Below are 19,788 nucleotides of genomic sequence, written 5' to 3' on the forward strand. Positions count from 1 at the left end.
TACTGAAATAATGAAATAAAAGGTATCCTCGGTTACACATACTTTTATCTGGTGAGTGACTACAACTGGATCGAACCTGCATCCCTCAAGTTGCTGGCACGGCTGCTTTACCAACCAAGCTATACCGCCCCATTTATGATGTACAATATTGCTAAGTATGTGGTCAACATGTTAGCACCTTTTGTTGGCCAATAATGTCCAAAACTCAATTGACTTTGTAGCGAAGATCAAAGAACTAAAACTGGACTAAAATAAAAATATAGTTTAATTCGACATCACCTTCCCTCTAACCCAGGATGCAGTGGAGACAGTGAGGCATTGTCTACTAGGTCAGTGGTCCCCAACCTTTTTGTATCCGCGGACCGGTCAACGCTTAATAATTTGTCCCGCGGCCCGGGGGGGGGTGTCCTTTTTTTTCTTTTTTTTTTTTCTTCTTTGTCATGAAAAAGGGACGTTTTTGTCATGAAAAGAGGAGGTTTTTATGGTTGGTGCACTAATTGTAAGTGTATATTGTGTTTTTTACGTTGATTTAATAAAAAAAAAAATTATTCCGCGGCCCGGTACCAATCGGGCCACGGCCCGATACGGGGCCGCAGCCCGGTGGTTGGGGACCACTGTACTAAGTGATCACACCTTACAGAATAGATCCACACTAAACCCAGAATATATTATCCTTGTACTGGAACGTTGCCTCCATACTGGACTTTCAATTCATGGAAATGTTTTACTGACAAAAACATGGTTGTGCCATGAGATCACCTGTATCCCCAATAGTAGCAAACCTTTACATGGAGGACATGGAAAAAAAAATAGCTCCAAGTCATTGGTACAGATGGCACGTGGGAGAAAATCAGAAACCAAGAAGTACAAGCCTTCACATACTAACTCAGTGGATAAACACATGAAGTTCACAAGTGAGGATGTCAAAGACAGTAAGTTTCCTTTTTTGGACTGTGATGTCCATATTGGTGAAAATGTGGGCCTCCAAGTCGGGGTTTACTGAAAACCCACGCATACTGATCAATACCTACTTTATGACTTAGACCACCCACTGAAACACAAACTGGGCAATACCAGAACCCTACAACACAGAGCTGATAATGGAAGCATTATCATCCTTACAGCATACAAACCCCGTTTCCATATGAGTTGGGAAATTGTGTTAGATGTAAATAAAAAATGAATACAATGATTTGCAAATCATGTTCAACCAATGTTCAGTTGAATATGCTACAAAGGCAACATATTTGATGTTCAAACTGATAAACATTTTTTTTGTGCAAATAATCATTAACTTTAGAATTTGATTCCAACAACACGTGACAAAGAAGTTGGGAAAGGTGGCAATAAATACTGATAAAGTTGAGGAATGCTCATCAAACAGTTATATGGATCATCCCACAGGTGTGCAGGCTAATTGGGAACAGTTGGGTGCCATGATTGGGCATAGAAGCAGCTTCCATGAAATGCTAAGTAATTCACAAACAAGGATGGGGTGAGGGTCACCACTTTGTAAGCAAATTGTCGAACAGTTTTACAACAACATTTCTCAACGAGTTATTGCAAGGAATTTAGGGTTTTTACCATTTACGGTCCGTAAAATCATCAAAAAGTTCAGGGAATCTGGAGAACTCACTGCACGTAAGCGATGATATTACGGACTTTTGATCCCTCAGACGGTACTGCATCAAAAACCAACATCCGTGTGTAAAGGATATCACCACATGGGCTCAGGAACACTTCATAAAACCACCGCCAGTAACTACAGTTGGTCGCTACATCTGTAAGTGCAAGTTAAAACTCTACTATGCAAAGCCAAACCCATTTATCAACAATATCCTGAAACGCCGCCGGCTTGGCTGGGCCCGAGCTCACCTAAGATGGACTGATGCAAAGTGGAAAGGTGTCCTGTGGTCTGACGAGTCCGCATTTTAATTATATTTGGAAACAGAGGTCGTGGTGTCCTCCAGAACAAAGAGGAAAATAACCATTCAGATTGTTATAGGCGCAAAGTTCAAAAGCCAGCATCTGTGATGGTATGGGGGTGTATTAGTGCCCAAGGCATGGGTAACTTACACATCTGTGAAGGCACCATTAATGCTGAAAGGTCCATAAAGGTTTTGGAACAACATACAGTGGGGCAAGAAAGTATTTAGTCAGCCACCGAGTTGAGTTTATACCAAAAAGTTCTATTTTGGTTTCATCTGACCACATGACATTCTCCCAATCCTCTGCTGTATCGTCCATGTATCCATTTTGGTATAAACTCAACTTGTTGTGTTTGGAGGAAGAAGAATACTGAGTTGTATCCCAAGAACACCATACCTACTGTTAAGCATGGGGGTGGAAACATCATGCTTTGGGGCTGTTTTTCTGCTAAGGGGACAGGACGATTGATCCCTGTTGAGGAAAGAATGAATGGGGCCATGTATCTTGAGATTTTGAGCCAAAACCTCCTTCCATCAGTGAGAGCTTTGAATGGTTGACCAAATACTTATTTTCCACCATAATTTACAAATAAATTCTTTAAAATTCCTACAATGTGAATTCCTGGATTTTTTTTTCACATTCTGTCTCTCACAGTTCAAGTGTACCTATGATGAAAATTACAGACCTCTGTCATCATTTTAAGTGGGAGAACTTGCACAATCGGTGGCTGACTAAATACTTTTTTGCCCCACTGTATGTTGTCATCCAAGCAAACGTTATCATGGACGCCCCTGCTTATTTCAGCAAGACAAGTGTTACAACAGCGTGGCTTTGTAAAAAAAAGAGTGCTGGTACTTTCCTAGCCCGCCTGCAGTCCAGACCTGTCTCCCATCGAAAATGTGTGGCGCATTATGAAGCGTAAAATGCGACAGCGGAGACCCCGGACTGTTAAACGACTGAAGCTCTACATAAGACAAGATGGGGAAGAAATTCCACTTTCAAAGCTTCAACATTTAGTTTCCTCAGTTTCCAAACGTTTGAGTGTTGTTAAAAGAACAGGTGATGTAACACAGTGGTGAACATGTCCTTTCCCAACTACATTGGCACGTGTTGCAGCCATGATTTAACAAGTTAATTATTATTTAAAAAAAAAAAAAAAGTTTATGAGTTTTAACATCAAATATCTTGTCTTTGTTGTGCATTCAATTGAATATGGGTTGAAAAGGATTTGCAAATCATTGTATTCTGTTTATATTTACATCCAACACAATTTCCCAACTCATATGGAAACAGGGTTTGTATTTTGTCCAAATTACCGTAAATAATAATGAACGACTGGTCCAGGGTGTACCCGAATGCAGCTAGGATAGGGTCCAGCCACCCCCGCTGCCCTGAGAGGAACAAGGGATAGAAATGGATGGATGAATGTATGGATTAACTCTTTTTGGCCAGAGACAAACTGGGACTGGCTGAATACAGTTTCCGGTGAATTTAAATCCTTCTGTGACTATTCATCTTGGGGCGACATGGTGTAGTGGGTAGAGCGGCCGTGCCAGGAACCTGAGGGTTGCAGGTTCGCTTCCCATCTATTGACATCCAAGTTGCTGCTGTTGTGTCCTTGGGCAGGACACTTCACCCTTGCCCCCGGCGCCGCTCACACTGGTGAATGAATGATGAATGAATGATTGGTGGTGGTCGGAGGGGCCGTAGGCGCAAATTGGCAGCCACGCTTCCGTCAGTCAACCCCAGGGCAGCTGTGGCTACAGAGGTAGCTTACCACCACCATGTGTGAATGAATGATGGGTTCCCACTTCACTGTGAGCGCTTTGAGTATCTAACTATAGAAAAGCGCGATATAAATCTAATCCATCATCATCATCATTTTAGCCAGTTGGTCAACCTTCCTACAAGGCCAAATGTAAAGAGTCCTGATAAGACTACTTTGGTTGATTTAATCCGAACAAACGTTTCTCATAAGTTCTCATCATTGTGTGTGTTCTGCAATGATTTAAGTGATCATTGTGTTGTCGCTAAATGCAGGAATATTCAAATCTCCAAATGCAGTCTACGTATTTTTTGTAAGAGAGATTTAAAAATATTCAATGAACAAGCTTATCGTCATTATTTGTCTATGTTTAATTGGAGGCAATTGAGTCTGTTGCCAGATGTTGAGCTGGCTTGGGCATATTTCAAGGAAAAGTTTTATGAAGATGGTTAACAAACATGCTCCTATCAGGAAATCCACAGTCAAGGGACGAGAGGACCCTTAGTTTTCTCCACAATTGTCAGAGTCCATCCATCAACGCAATGTAGAATGAGACCAAAGTCAAGAAAAAAGAAAGTTCTCTGTCTGATTGGTGTAATTTTAGCCATGTAATGAATAAAGGTACTTATCTTATCAAGTAGATCAATCCATCCATCCACTTTATACCGCTTATTCCTTTTGGGGTTGCGGGGGGGCGCTGGTGTCTATCTCAGCTACAATCGGATGGTACGATGGTAAATTTTGATGCATCTAAAAATCTATTATTTTCCCCATCTCTACCTTTACATTTGTAACATAATCACACGAAGGAGTGATGACGATTGCTGTTTGCGTTCAAATGATAATTTGTTACTCACTGTTCAATTTGTCTGCACAGAAGTAGGAAAAAAGGCTTTTGTTTACTTTGTTGCTTTGACATATAATTGGCCCTAGTGTGTGAGTCTGAAAGTTGTCTGTCTGTCTGTGTTGGCCCTGCGATGAGATGGCGAGTTTTCCAGGTTGTACCCTGCCTCCCATCCAAATGTAGCTGGGATAGGCTCCAGCACCCCCCATGATCCCAAAAGGGACAAGCAGTAGAAAATGGGTGGATGGATGTTGCAAACAGACGGGAAAATATCTGAATTTATGTCATTATTAAGTCCAGATTGAGAGCACTTGAGATGGTGTTAGTGGAATTTCTGACCTTTTGAACCATATTTTGTGTCCGTCAAAATCCAAGAGGAAGCCTGTCAAAAAGCCTTAAGAGGTCTGCTCTTTTCTTTTTTTCCTATTCGGAACCATTGAAGGATCATATGTAGGTGAAAGTTGAACTTGTGGTCGGGCTAACCATTCTAAAAAATATTTTGACTGTATATTATGACTAAGGGATTCAAGGATGTTGCAGTACACACAGGTCCAAACAACGGGACTTTGACACAGGAGGAAAACACATTAAGGGGCAAGTAGACCAGGCCTATGTATAATTTTGCTTGATTCTGGATCCTCCGGAGGACGTTGTCTGTTTGCATGGGCGATTCAATCCAACTGGTACTTTTTGATTATGGGTAAATAAACTTTTGTACTAAAACCACTTTATTTGCTGTTTAAGCTTCGTACCATCCACCACAACGGTGTTTTTAATTTGTAATTGTTTTTCTTAATGTGTATGCATGTGTTTCAATGGAACTATCCTTTGCTGCCTCTTAGCCAGGACTCCTTTGAAAATAGTGTTGTTGTTTTTTTTTATCTCAATTGGACTTTCCTGGTTAGTTGGTTAAATAATATGTTTGGTTGCACCATCTTGTTTTGTGGTTGACTCTTTGCATGGAGTAAGGGGAGAAACTAAAAATGAGTGCTGCAGAAATGCAAACAAATTGTTTATAGAAACAGGAAAAGTCACCTCAGCAGCATGGCTGTTTTATGAATTTTCTAAAACGGATGATAGTTGGATCAAGGTGCTTGTAATCAGTCATACAATGGGTCTTAGTTAGTTTTTGTCTCACCCCTCACTTAAAACGTGAGTGAAAAATGTGTGAAGAATACACTACCTAAAGAAAAGAGAAATAGATGATACTTTATTATCTGCTCACAGATGCTACCTGGTGGTTGTTTGAGCACACTGCAGTTAGTCCTGGATATTTCCTTATTTTAAGAGGTTCAATGTGATTTTAGAATTTGGAATTTTGTTTACATCGAATGTTTTCCATGGTTGTGTTGACATTTTCTTATATTTTTGCCATGATTGCTGTGGGCATTATAATCAGAGGAAGGTTTTATTTTAAACAAAAATGTCTACATTTAATATATTTTTCTTCTGGTCCTTCTATATGATAGTTCATAAAACATCAATAATTATCAATAGTGGCCAATTTAAAATACTTATATCAAGACACAGTTTATAGCCATATCGCCCAGCAAACCAGGGCAAGATTCTGTGGGACGTCCAGATCCAGACTGACAAAATGGTGATGAGGCAACAGTGGTGCCAGCAGTTATGGCAACACTGTGGGCAGTGACCCACAAGCTGGGTGGATGGCTATAGCAGATACTACGAACAACATCTGACATCTCCTTGCATCCAAATATCCCACCCTGCCTCAAAACTTTATTAAAACAAAACACAAATTGGGAATATTCACATCAAAAGATGTACAGTGAACAAAATAAATAATAACGTAATCAATAGATATGCTTACCTTTTTTAGCTTGCTCTGGTCATCTTTGTATGTGATCATGAGAGCAAGAGCAAGCTCTCCCTTCACCCTTCTTGTTCCTTCACAAAGCAAAGGATGTTCTGCTTCACTGACTGTAGTCTTCATCCCTGCACAATGGAAATATTATTGCAATTTAAACTTTTTTTTTATTGGAGCAAAGAATTCAAAAAACGAGCAGACATTTGAGATGTTTTTTTCACAAATACTAATCAATGTGAAAGATGTGTGATGTTACACCTATTGGTTATTATAGTTCACAGACACTCATTTAAGCTTATGACGCAGTAATGCGGACATTATTGTATACTTTCTAATACGCCTCTGCCTTGAAGACATTGGGGCTGATATACTAAGATCACAAATAAGTGTTAAAAAGCATAACCAAACTATAACATTGTGTATACTATTAGTAGGCATGCTGCATTTGAGCTACAATTGATAACAAATGCAAAAGTGGCACAGACAGCCCTATTTAAATTCTGCATGTACAACCAGCATTATGTGCTCATGAAAACACTTATTTTCCTCAAAATTCATGTTTTCATTCATGCTCTCCAACATATGGGATTTACAATGTTGAAAAAGCAGCACACAGCTACGTCCCTGGATGTTAAAGTTAATGGATGTTAAAGCACCTGACAGCGGACCTTGATCGGTCCTGTCGATCTTTGGATCCACATATGTATGTGAGCAAGTGTTCTCCAACATGAACTTTATTAAAATCAAACATCGCACACTTACAATCCTGTGTGAAGATAAAGGTGACGTCATACAGCCCTGATGTGGAGACGCTGTGTGCTGTTCAGGTGCAGAAATCACATTGACCAAGTATGATGAATATTTTAATTTCCTATAATTTTGCATATATTCACATTTTTTAATTGTTCAGTGGAATAGACATTTTATTATTTAGGTTGGCACAGGGGCGTCGCCAGACAGATTTCACTGGGGCACATGCCCCAGTGTTGATCTGCAGTTCCCCAGTAAAAATGTCACCAATAAAAAAAAAAAACGCGTCAGAGTTTTAAGTCTACATAACATAAACAACAGCGCACATACTACTTAGTATGGTAATTGATTGCTACTGTATTCACTCCGCGTAACAATGAGCACATGGCTAATTAATATGGTAATTTATTCACGTGTGGATCAGAGACAGAGAGAGAGAGAGAGAGTGAGAGAGAGAGAGAGAGAGAGAGAGAGAGAGAGAGAGAGAGAGAGAGAGAGAGAGGGGATGCGAATCACTGCTGAGGTAGGTAACGTTAGCCAACAACAATTTGTTGATTATATTATTTTGATTTTGATTTGACTCAAACTGTAACTCCTAGAAGAATATCAGAAAGTTATTCGCCCGCAGCAGGGAAGAAGCAGCGAGGAATGAGAGATGTAAGTGAAGTCCCTAGCTAGCTAGGCAACATCATTGTCTTAAGTTGATGCTAAGTTAGCTAACGTTATTCCTTGTATTTAGACAAACATATTAATTTGCTGTACGAGCTGTCGGGGGAATTTCCAATGAACATGAAACATAATGTTGGTTATTGTCTGCTGGTTCTCCTCAGGACCTCTGCATCAATGATGATTTGGAGTAAGCATGTGTGAGTTGAGTGCTTATCAAATGGTTTGTATTCAGGAAGAAAAACATTTTTCCATATCATCAAGTCGTGAGCCAAATTTTTAAATCATTCAAGTTTATTTCACAGAAAAACAGCACAGTAGACTTGTCTTGTTAATCGGTGTGACTTTGACTAAAATAATCTTGTTTTTTCACCAGAAAAATGGCTACAGTTAAAGCATCTGGTTTTGTTTCCAGAAAAAATAGTAACATTTCTGTATTTGTTTTCAGAAAGATGGCAGAAAATATTGGGTTTTGTTGCCCCATTTAGATTTTTTTAAATTATATTTCCATGTCTGTCCTGAGTCCTCCTCGAACTTGTTAGTCAGTTTGCCTTTTGCTAAAATACTCACTAATAGTCACTAGAAAAAAGGCTAAAATAATCTGGTTTTGTTGCCACAATTTGATTTTTTTCTCCCTAAACTTTTTTTTTTCATGCACACATCTGACTGGGACTCGCTGAAACTGACACACAATCCACTTTTATGTCACGACCAACCAGTTGGGAACCACTGGTCAACTGTATGACAGTTACTGTAATATTTCCATGTCTGTCCAGAGTGATTGACCACTTTGCAAAAATGAAAACGAGACGTTACAGTTTACTTCTCAGAAAATGATTCCCTGAACAGACACACAACAGTTGTTCATTTATTCTACTACTGTGGCTTTATTGTTTCGTGTATATTTTATAGTTTTGTGTATCTGAAATAGGATTATCCACATTGCCATAAATGGAAATTAAATAATATAAAAGAACCCAGAGATGTTGGGGTGCTTTATCTTTTGTTTTACTTTTGTAGATGTTAAATATGCAGATAATTACTGCAATATATATTTCAAAAAGATTCATTGCTCTTCCTTTTTGCTTTTACCAGTAGCAGTTTAGAAGTCTGGAGTAAAAACGTGCACAAGTAGGTCAAATGCATTAGTTAATTTCAGGTGGTTAATCAAAGATCCATACAACATAATCTGATATGATTTCATAGTTTAAAACACTATTTATGTATTTTTTATGATAAATAAGTGCTAAAAATGTTTTTGCTTGTGCGCTTTGCACGCTCACATGAATTATTTGCGCCCCAGGTGTGCCCCAGTACAGTATTAGGTCTAGTGACACCCCTGGGTTGGCAGCTGACTGCACGGCGCCAGTAAATGGATGACAGCACAGAGAGAGAGGACGGCATTTTTGGTTCTCTGCCAGTGGATAAATTAAGTTTGTCGTTTTGTTTTTTTCATTACTACAAGGAGGACTTAAATAGACATTAAGTATTTTACTTAACCTTCAACCCAATGTCTTTTTCGGAGTTAAAAACGTTTTGTTGCGTGCCGAAATGTTATTTCAATTTCTCTGCAGTCGTTCATTGATTTCATACATGTAACCCATAATAGTTTGTTTATACATAGCACAAAGCAAAAAAAAAAACTTTATATGTAGTGTTATTTCATTTAATCTATTCATTTATTTATTTTTTTGTAGTGTCCAGCTTCTCAGGCAAATCATGTAGTTGATGTAGATGCCCATATCGGCTGTTCAGATTTACTTTACAAAGGAGAAGTTGTTGTCTTGTTGCCTTTATAAAATTTGACTTTATTAAATGTACAAACCCCGTTTGTACATTTGATAATAAATAAAGGAAACTTTATTTATTATTAAATGTACGGTTCAGGAACACTTCATAAAACCACTGTCGTTACATCTGTAAGTGTAAGTTAAAACTCTACCCATTTATCACCAATATCCTGAAACGCCGCCGGCTTGGCTGGGCCCGAGCTCACCTAAGATGGACTGATGCAAAGTGGAAAGGTGTTCTGTGGTCTGACGAGTCCACATTTCAAATTATATTTGGAAACAGAGGACGTGGTGTCCTCCAGAACAAAGAGGAAAATAACCTTTCGGATTGTTATAGGCGCAAAGTTCAAAAGCCAGCATCTGTGATGGTATGGGGGTGTATTAATGCTCAAGGCATGGCTAACTTACACATCTGTGAAGGCACCATTAATGCTGAAAGGTCCATACAGGTTTTATAACAACATATGTTGTCATCCGAACAACGTTATCATGGATGCCCCAGCTTATTTCAGCAAGACAAGTGTTACAACAGCGTGGCTTCGTAAAAAAAAGAGTGCGGGTACTTTCCTGGTCCAGACTTGTCTCCCTTCGAAAATGTGTGGCGCATTATGAAGCGCAAAATACGACAGCGGAGACCCCAGACTGTTGAACGACTGAAGCTCTACATAAAACAAGAATGGGAAAGAATTTCACTTTCAAAGCTTCAACAATTAGTTTTCTCAGTTTCCAAACGTCTATTGAGTGTTGTTAAAAGAAAAGGTGATGTAACACAGTGGTGAACACGTCCTTTCCCAACTACTTTGGCAAGTGTTGCAGCCATGAAATTCTAAGTTAATTATTATTTGCAAAAAAAAAAAAAAGTTTATGAGTTTGAACATCAAATATCTTGTCTTTGTAGTGCATTCAATTGAATAAGGGTTGAAAATGATTTGCAAATCATTGTATTCCGTTTACATTTACATCTAACACAATTTCCCAACTCATATGGAAACAGGGTTTGTATTTATATTATCATTTGGTGAAGCCGGGCCGGAGCAGGAGGGGATAGAAAGAGAAAAAAAAGGAAAACGGGGAAATTGTGGGGATAAGAGAGGGATTAGACAGTGTTATTTCATTTTAAATTTCAAAAGTGTTTTGTGGCTCCCATTGTTTTCTTTAATTTGTGAAACGCGTCAAAATGGCTCTTTGAGCTGTAAAGGTTGCCGACCCCTCACGTAGGAGATATATTATAAAGAAATTGCACTTTTTGGGAATTATCCTATCATTCACAATCACATATAATAGAAGAACACATACAGTGCATTCGGAAAGTATTCACAGCACTTCACTTTTTCCACACGATTTGTTACAGTCTTATTTCAAAATTGAATGAATTCATTTTGTCCACAAAATTCTACACACAATACCCTATAATGACAAAATGAAAACAAATATTTTTAGGGGTTTTTGCAAACTTATTAAAAATAAAAAAAGAAGAAATCACGTGTAGGTAAATATTCACAGCCATTGCCACAAAACCCGTTTCAACTGATCATCCTTGAGATGTTGCACAGCTTAATTGGAGTCCACCTGTGGTAAATTCAGTTGATTGGACATCTTTTGGAAAATCACACACCTGTCCTTATATGACGTCCCACATCTGACAGTGCATGGCACAGCAAAAACAAAGCATGAAGCCGAAGAACTGCGTGGCGTGGCGCAGTGGAAGAGTGGCCGTGCGCAACCCGAGGGTCCCTGGTTCAATTCCCACCTAGTACCAACCTCGTCACGTCCGTAGTGTCCTGAGCATGACACTTCACCCTTGCTCTTGATGGGTGCTGGTTGGCGCCTTGCATGGCAGCTCCCTCCATCAGTGTGTGAATGTGTGTGTGAATGGGTAAATGTGGAAGTAGTGTCAAAGCGCTTTGAGTACCTTGAAGGTAGAAAAGCGCTATACAAGTACAACCCATTTATCATTTATAACTGTCTGTAGACCTCCGAGACAAAAATATCTTTAGGCATAAATCTGGGAAAGGGTAGAGAAAAATACCTGCTGTTTTGAAGGTCCCAATAAGCACAGTGGCCATCATCATCCATAAATGGAAGAAGTTTGGAACCACCAGGACTCATCCTAGAGTGGTCGGCCGTCTAAACTGAGCGATCGGTGGAGAAGGGCCCTAATCATTGTGCACTCTGCTGAGTGTGTGCGTGCTGACACACTCAAACTTTCTCTTCCTTTCTGTACGTCACCGCTGCACAGCGGCATGCGGATGAAAAACAGTACCTGTATTTTTTAAAGGCGGTATATCACCGTTTTGAATTCATTAGTACTGCAATACTTTTAGTAAAGGTATACCGTACACCCCTGATATGAACTCTGTGAATAAAATAGTACAAACAGTGTAATTGTTTTTGTTTGACACACTATTAATGCATTACAAATGGTAAATGGATTTAACATGAGTTTTAATGACAAAAAATAAGCAATAGAATATTAGCTGGTTCCTTCCCGTTTTTTTTTAAATTAGTTTTTTTTACATACAACCCTTTTGAGGTAGTCGTATCCTGGGCTAGTCACAGGACTGTCACATCAACCACTCCTAAATTGTTTGTATATGTCACTTCATTCCAAAAATGTTATAAAACAATATATTCAATTTGTTATTTTTATGCGTAAAAAGTTATTTATTTATTGAGAAAGACCAGAACAAAGGAGAGAACAAAAAATGCTTATACATTGGCAAGAAAACAATGATATACTCACCAAGTGCAGCAACTGCAGCTCCAAAGCCAAGCTCTTCATCTCCAGGCATCTCACTGTTGTGATTCCGGCTTGGTGGGCGGGAGCCAGTTGGGGACACAACTGCACAAACATTACATGAAATTTGACGGAAAGATTTTGAACATAACCATGAAACATCACTATCATTTGGAAATAAGGTAATGACAACAGAATTGATAGTTGGACAGGAATGGCAAATGTTCTTTCCTCCAAAAACTTAACAAAAAAAGACAAACCTCCATTGGACTGTCCCTAAACTCAGAAGCTTAAACAGTAGAATCACAACAAGAGCACATATCCTCCTACTAAAATAGAAGAAGCAATAAACAAGTGTAATGAAAGTAAAGTACTTTAAATATTAACTATTTAGTTCGTTACATGGCATACCAGTTGTCAGCAGCATTTGATAAGCTGAACAAAAGCAGAGAGAACCGAATTCTAATGCTAACGCTAACGGTAAATCAATTGGCTGTGGTCATTTGTTGCTCTGAGCTCAACGCTGACATTTATTACCTTTGCCATGAGGTTATGTAATTGTTAGGGTTTGTTTTTTTTGCCAGTTGGTTAACAACATAACTAAAAAAATATAGGTACCAATATTGATATTTCCCTATTAATACCGATATTTATCAGTACTGTTATAGGTACTCTATGTAATTGGAGTAAATAAATGTATGATACAATTCATTTTTAATTAACATATTAGCAACACTTTAGTATGGGGAACATATTCACCATTAATTAGTTGCTAATTAACAGGCAAATTAGTACATATTGGCTCTTAATTAGTCATTGTTAAGTACTTATTAATGCCTTATTCTGCATGGCCTTATTATACAACCAGTGAGCCATTAACTAAGAGTCTTCCCTCAATAACCTCAGAATTATTGCTTATTAGTAACCCTGACTCTAACACTTATATGTTCCCCTAGTATCCATCCATCCATCCATTTTCTACCGCTTATTCCCTTTGGGGTCGTGGGGGGCGCTGGTGCCTATCTTAGCTACAATCGGGCGGAAGGCGCCGTACACCCTGGACAAGTCGCCACCTCATCGCAGAGCCAACACAGATAGACAGACAACATTCACATTCACATTCACACACTAGGGCCCATTTAGTGTTGCCAATCAACCTAGTATCCAAATAACTCTATATTAACTCTTTGTTACTTAGAAGACGTTCCCGATACTAGTGTTACCAACATTTTTATCAGCACACAAGGTTGTGTGCTCATGTAACATCTCACAGCAGGATATTTTATTAACAACTGCTTTTGAAGTCTTAAAGGAGCCATATGTAATAATTTAATGTCTACTCATCATTAAATTGCCCTGATATGTCAAAAGGCTTTAAAAAAAAGCATGTTTTTTTTCGATAACCTTTATAGCTGATAACAGTACTTCAGCTGGGATATGCTAATTTCAAAATTCGATTTGCAGCACCAAAACCTTGTTATTTTCATTTCAATGTTCCGCCCTCTACAGTTTGATCAATTAGATAGTCTGTCAGTGTGTCACACCAGGTTGCCAGTTACGCACCGCCATCTTAGTTTGGCTACTGCCATTACTAAACATGTCAGACCTTAGTAAATCTAAAAGGCTTGATTACCATTTTTAACTTATTCAAGACAAAGACAAAGCCATGAACAAAAAGATAATTTGTATCGGGGATGCATTTCAAAGATGGAGACGATTGAAGGCAGAGAAGATTTTTTCATCTGACCCCAAACTTGCTCATTTCCTCCTTGATAGGTAAGTAAGGCATTTACATTTTCTTATTACTTGTTATAAAGTAAACTACAAACCCCGTTTCCATGAGTTGGGAAATTGTGTTACATTTAAATATAAACGGAATACATCCATCCATCCATTTTCTACCGCTTATTCTCCTTTTTTGGGGCGGGGGGTTCGCTGGTGCCTATCTCAGCTACAATCGGGCGGAAGGCTCCGTACACCTGGACAAGTCGCCACCTCATCACAGGCCGAACACAGATAGACAGACAACTTTCACACTCGCATTCACACACTAGGGCCATTTTAGTGTTGCCAATCAACCTATCCCCAGGTGCATGTCTTTGGAAGTGGGAGGAAGCCAGAGAACCCGGAGGGAACCCACACATTCACGGGAAGAACATGCAAATTCCACACAGGATTGAACCCAGGACTGCAGGACCTTCGTATTGTGAGGCAGACGCACTAACCCCTCTGCCACCGTGAAGCCCTAAACGGAATACAATGATTTGCAAATCATTTTCAACCCACATTCAGTTGAATATGCTACAAAGACAACATATTTGATGTTCAAACTGATAAAAAAAATTTGGGGGCAAATAATCATTAACTTTAGAATTTGATGCCAGCAACATGTGACAAAAAAGTTGGGAAAGGTGGCAATAAATACTGCTAAAGTTGATGAATGCTATTCAAACACTTATTTGGAACATCCCACAGGTGTGCTGGCTAATTGGGAACAGGTGGGTGCCATGATTGGGTATAATAACAGCTTCCCAAAAAATGCTCAGTCTTTCACAAGAAAGGATGGGGCGAGGTACACTCCTTTGTCCACAACTGCATGAGCAAATAGTCAAACAGTTTAAGAACAACGTTTCTCAAACTGCAATTGCAAGAAATTTAGGGATTTCAACATCTACGATTCATAATATCATTAAAAGGTTCAGAGAATCTGGAGAAATCACTCCACGTAAGCGGCATGGCCGGAAACCAACATTGAATGACCGTGACCTTCGAACCCTCAGACGGCACTGTATCAAAAACCAACGTCAATCTCTAAAGGATATCACCACAGAGGCTAAGGAACACTTCAGAAAATCACGTTGCTACATCTGTAAGTGCAAGTTAAAACTCTACTATGCAAAGCGAAAGCCATTTATCAACAACATCCAGAAACGCCGCCGGCTTCTCTGGGCCCGAGATCATCTAAGATGGACTGATGCAAAGTGGAAAAGTGCTCTGTGGTCTGACAAGTCCACATTTCAAATTGTTTTTGGAAATATTTGACATTGTGTCATCCGGACCAAAGGGGAAGCGAACCATCCAGATTTATCGACCCAAAGTTCAAAAGCCAGCATCCGTGATGGTATGGGTAACTTACACATCTGTGAAGGCACCATTAATGCTGAAAATTACATACAGGTTTTAGAACAACATATGCTGCCATCTAAGCGCCGTCTTTTTCATGGATGCCCCTGCTTATTTCAGCAAGACAATGCCAAGCCACATTCAGCACGTGTTACAACAGCGTGGCTTTGTAAAAAAATACTGCAGGTACTTTCCTGGCCAGCCTGCAGTCCAGAACTGTCTCCCATCGAAAATGTATGGCGCATTGTGAAGCGTAAAATACGACAGTGGAGACCCCGGACTGTTGAACTACTTAAGCTCTACATAAAACAAGAATGGGAAAGAATTCCACTTTCAAAGCTTCAACAATTAGTTTCCTCAGTTCCCAAACATTTATTGAGTGTTGTTAAAAGAAAAGGTGATGTACCGTAATTTCCGGACTATAAGCCGCTACTTTTTTCCCTCGTTCTGGTCCCTGCGGCTTATACAACGGCGCGGCTTACAGTACCCAGGGGCGCGCACTACCGAGGATGCGCGAGATTGAGGCAGACATCTGGCGCCAGGTAACGAGAGCAGAACAAAGAGTAGGAGAGCGTCAGCGACAGTTTGCGTGAAGGAAGTGTTCATGTAAACACCCTCAAAAAGGAAAACAAACGGAGAAGTGCATAGGATGCTGCTTTTAAGTTAAAGGCAATCGATCTGGCTTACAAAGAAGGAAATAGAGCTGCTGCACGTACCTTTGACATCAATGAATCAATGGTGAGACGTTGGAGACGGCAGCATGAAGACTGCACTTTTACTGCCGTGTTACAGGAGAGCACTTTGCACCGTTGTATTACTTGTACTCTGCACAAATGCTGTTCGCCATGTCAAGGATGTGAAAGTTTGATTGAATGATTGAAAGATTTATTGATAATAAATTGGACGCTTTGCGTTCCCAAACAGTCATCTCTGTCCTGACAATCCCCTCCGTGGTAGCAGGAACCCCAATATAATACGGTAGTTACACACCAAAACGCCTGCGGCTTATAGTCGGGTGCAGCTTATATATGGAGCAATATGTATTTTCCCCTAAATTTAGCTGGTGTGGCTTATAGTCAGGTGCGACTTATAGTCCGGAAATTACGGTAACTCATGCCCTTTCCCAACTACTTTGGCACGTGTTGCAGCCATGAAATTCTAAGTTTATTATTATTTGCAAAAAACAAAGTTTATGAGTTTGAACATCAAATATCTTGTCTTTGTAGTGCTTTCAATTGAATATGGGTTGAAAAGGATTTGCAAATCATTGTATTGGGTTTATATTTACATCTAACACAATTTCCCAACTCATATGGAAACAGGTTTTGTATATTGTCCAATAAGGTCTATGATTTTGTCTAACAAAGCTAGTATGTTCTTGCAACGGATGCTTAGCATGCTAGCCGGTCAATGACACATCGACATATAGGCTAACTGTGGAAATAAATCCCTGTATGTTCATGTGTAGTCGAACTGACAGGGCAAAATATATTTTCCACAAATACAACCTATGTGAATAAAGGTCGTGTCAGTGCCTATTTTGTTCTCAATATGCTCATACGCTGAGGAAATGAGTTCCAACATTAGCACGGCTGTCATCATGGCAATGTGAAATGTGTGTGGACAGCCAAATCACGAGATAACATAAATCCTCATTCGTGTTTGCATATTGTGGACTATATGTACTAGGTTGTATGGGAATCTGAAACATTTGAAACAGTAGCCTATAGGTGAAACTTGGTAAAATGTCCCATCTTTAGTTTTGGGCATATGTTAGGTTAAGCATGCTCTACTTATTTTCACCAGCAAAACCATTGCTAGCGTTGGTTGTAGTATGTTTTAAGCTTTGTTTTCTGATAGTACCTACAATAACCATATGATTGCCATGTGTTGTGATATTGTACGCAGGCATGATAGAGAGAGGGGGAGGGGACTACAGAATTTTGACTGTGATTGCAGTACCATTTCTGGACAGATTATTTTCACCAGCAAAACCATTGCTAGCGTCGTTTGTAGTATGTTTTAAGCGTTGTTTTCTGATAGTACCTACAATAACCATATGGTTGCCATGTGTTGTGATATTGTACGCAGGCATGACAGAGAGAGGGGGAGATTATTACAAACTCCGTTTCCATATGAGTTGGGAAATTGTGTTAGATGTACAAACCCCGTTTCCATATGAGTTGGGAAGTTGTGTTAGATGTAAATATAAACAGAATACAATGATTTGCAAATCATTTTCAACCCATATTCAGTTGAATATGCTACAAAGACAACATATTTGAAGTTAAAACTGATAAACATTTTTTTTTGCAAATAATCATTAACTTTAGAATTTGATGCCAGCAAAACGTGACAAAGAAGTTGGGAAAGATGGCAATAAATACTGATAAAGTTGAGGAATGCTCATCAAACACTTATTTGGAACATCCCACAGGTATGCAGGTTAATTGGGAACAGCTGGGTGCCTTGATTGGGTATAAAAGCAGCTTCCATGAAATGCTAAGTAATTCACAAACAAGGATGGAGCGAGGGTCACCGATTTGTAAGCAAATTGTCAAACAGTTTTAGAACAACATTTCTCAACGAGCTATTGCAAGGAATTTAGGAATTTTACCATCTACGGTCCATAAAATCATCAAAAGGTTCAGAGAATCTGGAGAAATCACTGCACGTAAGCGATGATATTATGGAAAAATAAAGTTTATGAGTTTGAACATCAAATATCTTGTCTTTGTAGTGCATTCAATTGAACATGGGTTGAAAAGGATATGCAAATCATTGTATTCCGTTTATATTTACATTTAACACAATTTCCCAACTCATATGGAAACGGGGTTTGTATATATAAACAGAATACAATGAAAATACAGACACCCGTATTATTTGCCCATCATTTTACGGTCCTCCTGAACCAAACCAATTAGTAACTGGTCCCAAAAAATACAAGTACTCTGTATACATCCCTATTGACAAGAGGGATTCCTCCAAAAAGTTGTTCAATCAAACTTTCAGGGAATGTCAGAAATGAGACAAGGGACAAGTCATTACATTTTTGGGCTAATCTGTATAATTTCTACCATGTTATCTTTCATTTAAGCTTCTTCTGCGCGTCTTTGCTAGCTTCCCTGCCTCCACCCACAGAGACAAACATTTAGGACTTTTTGGCAATTGGGAAATTTGGGCATGACGAGGTCTGCGCTCAAAGTTTTTTTTTTTCTGTATGTATTGTTATTTACAGCTGAAATGGACCATATGGACTCGCCTTACCTTCATGACTTCATCATTTACTGAGAGAACGACTTTCTGACTTTGACAGTAACTGTGGACAAACGTGTAGAAATTTGGATCAAAAAAAGGCTTAATCTTTCAATAAAGTTATGTAAAACTCAGGGCGCTCTGTTTTTAAATTATAGTATTTTGTTTTCTGTAATCTTGTAATTATGGCTTTATATTTATAATTACACTTTAGCGGAAACTATACATATTAGACCTGATAACCAAAAAGTGATGTTGACAGTTATGATTTGACTTGGGTTATTATGATAAAGTGTGTGGTAAAAACAGAATCAACAATGGACTGTTCAATCAAAATAAAAGAGATTGTGTATTAAAAAAACATTTTAATGATGTAACCATGAATTAGTTTCTCTTTGAGTAAAAGAAAGGCCGCATTTAAAAAATAATTACAATAGCTTTTAAACAATTGTGCACTCGAAAACTGGGCCTGGTTTGGTTCTACCAAAGGGACGTAGAAACATGAACGAGTGTCCACATTTTGACAATGGAATGTGTATTTACTTTTACGTTGTTTCCAACTCACAAAATGACTACAACGTAGTTGACGGGGAGAAGACGCAGTTGAAGTGGAGGCACATAAATGAGAACCCCTAAAAAATGGCGCATCCTGAAGAGACTGTCAGAAAATGTCTTGAAGATGGTCAGTAAAACATAATCTCTGCAAAATGTTGACCAAATAACCACCATTACATGTTCTGTAACGTGTAAAAAGTAAGTGTTTTATAAGCAGAAAAAAATCATAATATGATCCCTTTAAGTGTGAGAAACACAAAGGACAACCCCGTTTAAATTCAGATAGCCAATGAAAAAGTAAGGTACTTACCTGGGGTACAGAGGACATCAAAAATAAAGCTGGCCAACATGAGAGGAAGCACAGGCCTGTAACCACAAAAATTTCCATCCCTGAGCTGCTCAGCTCGCTCTCGGATAACTGACATTTCCACAAGCCCCAGAGGAAGTTTCTTCAAAAGAGCCACAATCTCAGACTCTTGGTAAGCCAGCTTCACCTAGTCGAGCAACACATAGTCAGTCATGGTCTGGTGTACATTAATTTCA

The 19,788-nt window shown here is 39.0% G+C and overlaps 1 protein-coding gene across 5 annotated transcripts in view; it reads right to left on the minus strand.

The window, feature by feature from the left end:
- zswim8 (zinc finger, SWIM-type containing 8) overlaps nt 1-19,788 on the minus strand; it is a 161,910-nt gene that overhangs the window by 54,354 nt on the left and 87,768 nt on the right. For 3 of the 5 annotated variants that reach the window (XM_061911045.1, XM_061911044.1, XM_061911049.1), the window contains exons 13-16: nt 19,556-19,739; nt 12,316-12,414; nt 7,129-7,185; nt 6,370-6,494 (exon numbers count right to left, since the gene is read on the minus strand). In XM_061911045.1, the coding sequence (XP_061767029.1) occupies nt 6,370-6,494; nt 7,129-7,185; nt 12,316-12,414; nt 19,556-19,739 (465 nt within the window). The remainder of the gene's footprint in view (nt 1-6,369; nt 6,495-7,128; nt 7,186-12,315; nt 12,415-19,555; nt 19,740-19,788) is intronic. The other 2 variants (XM_061911047.1, XM_061911046.1) reach the window with 1 other exon arrangement.

The sequence above is a fragment of the Nerophis ophidion genome, linkage group LG09, assembly GCF_033978795.1.
Source record: "Nerophis ophidion isolate RoL-2023_Sa linkage group LG09, RoL_Noph_v1.0, whole genome shotgun sequence".
NCBI classification, from domain to species: domain Eukaryota; kingdom Metazoa; phylum Chordata; class Actinopteri; order Syngnathiformes; family Syngnathidae; genus Nerophis; species Nerophis ophidion.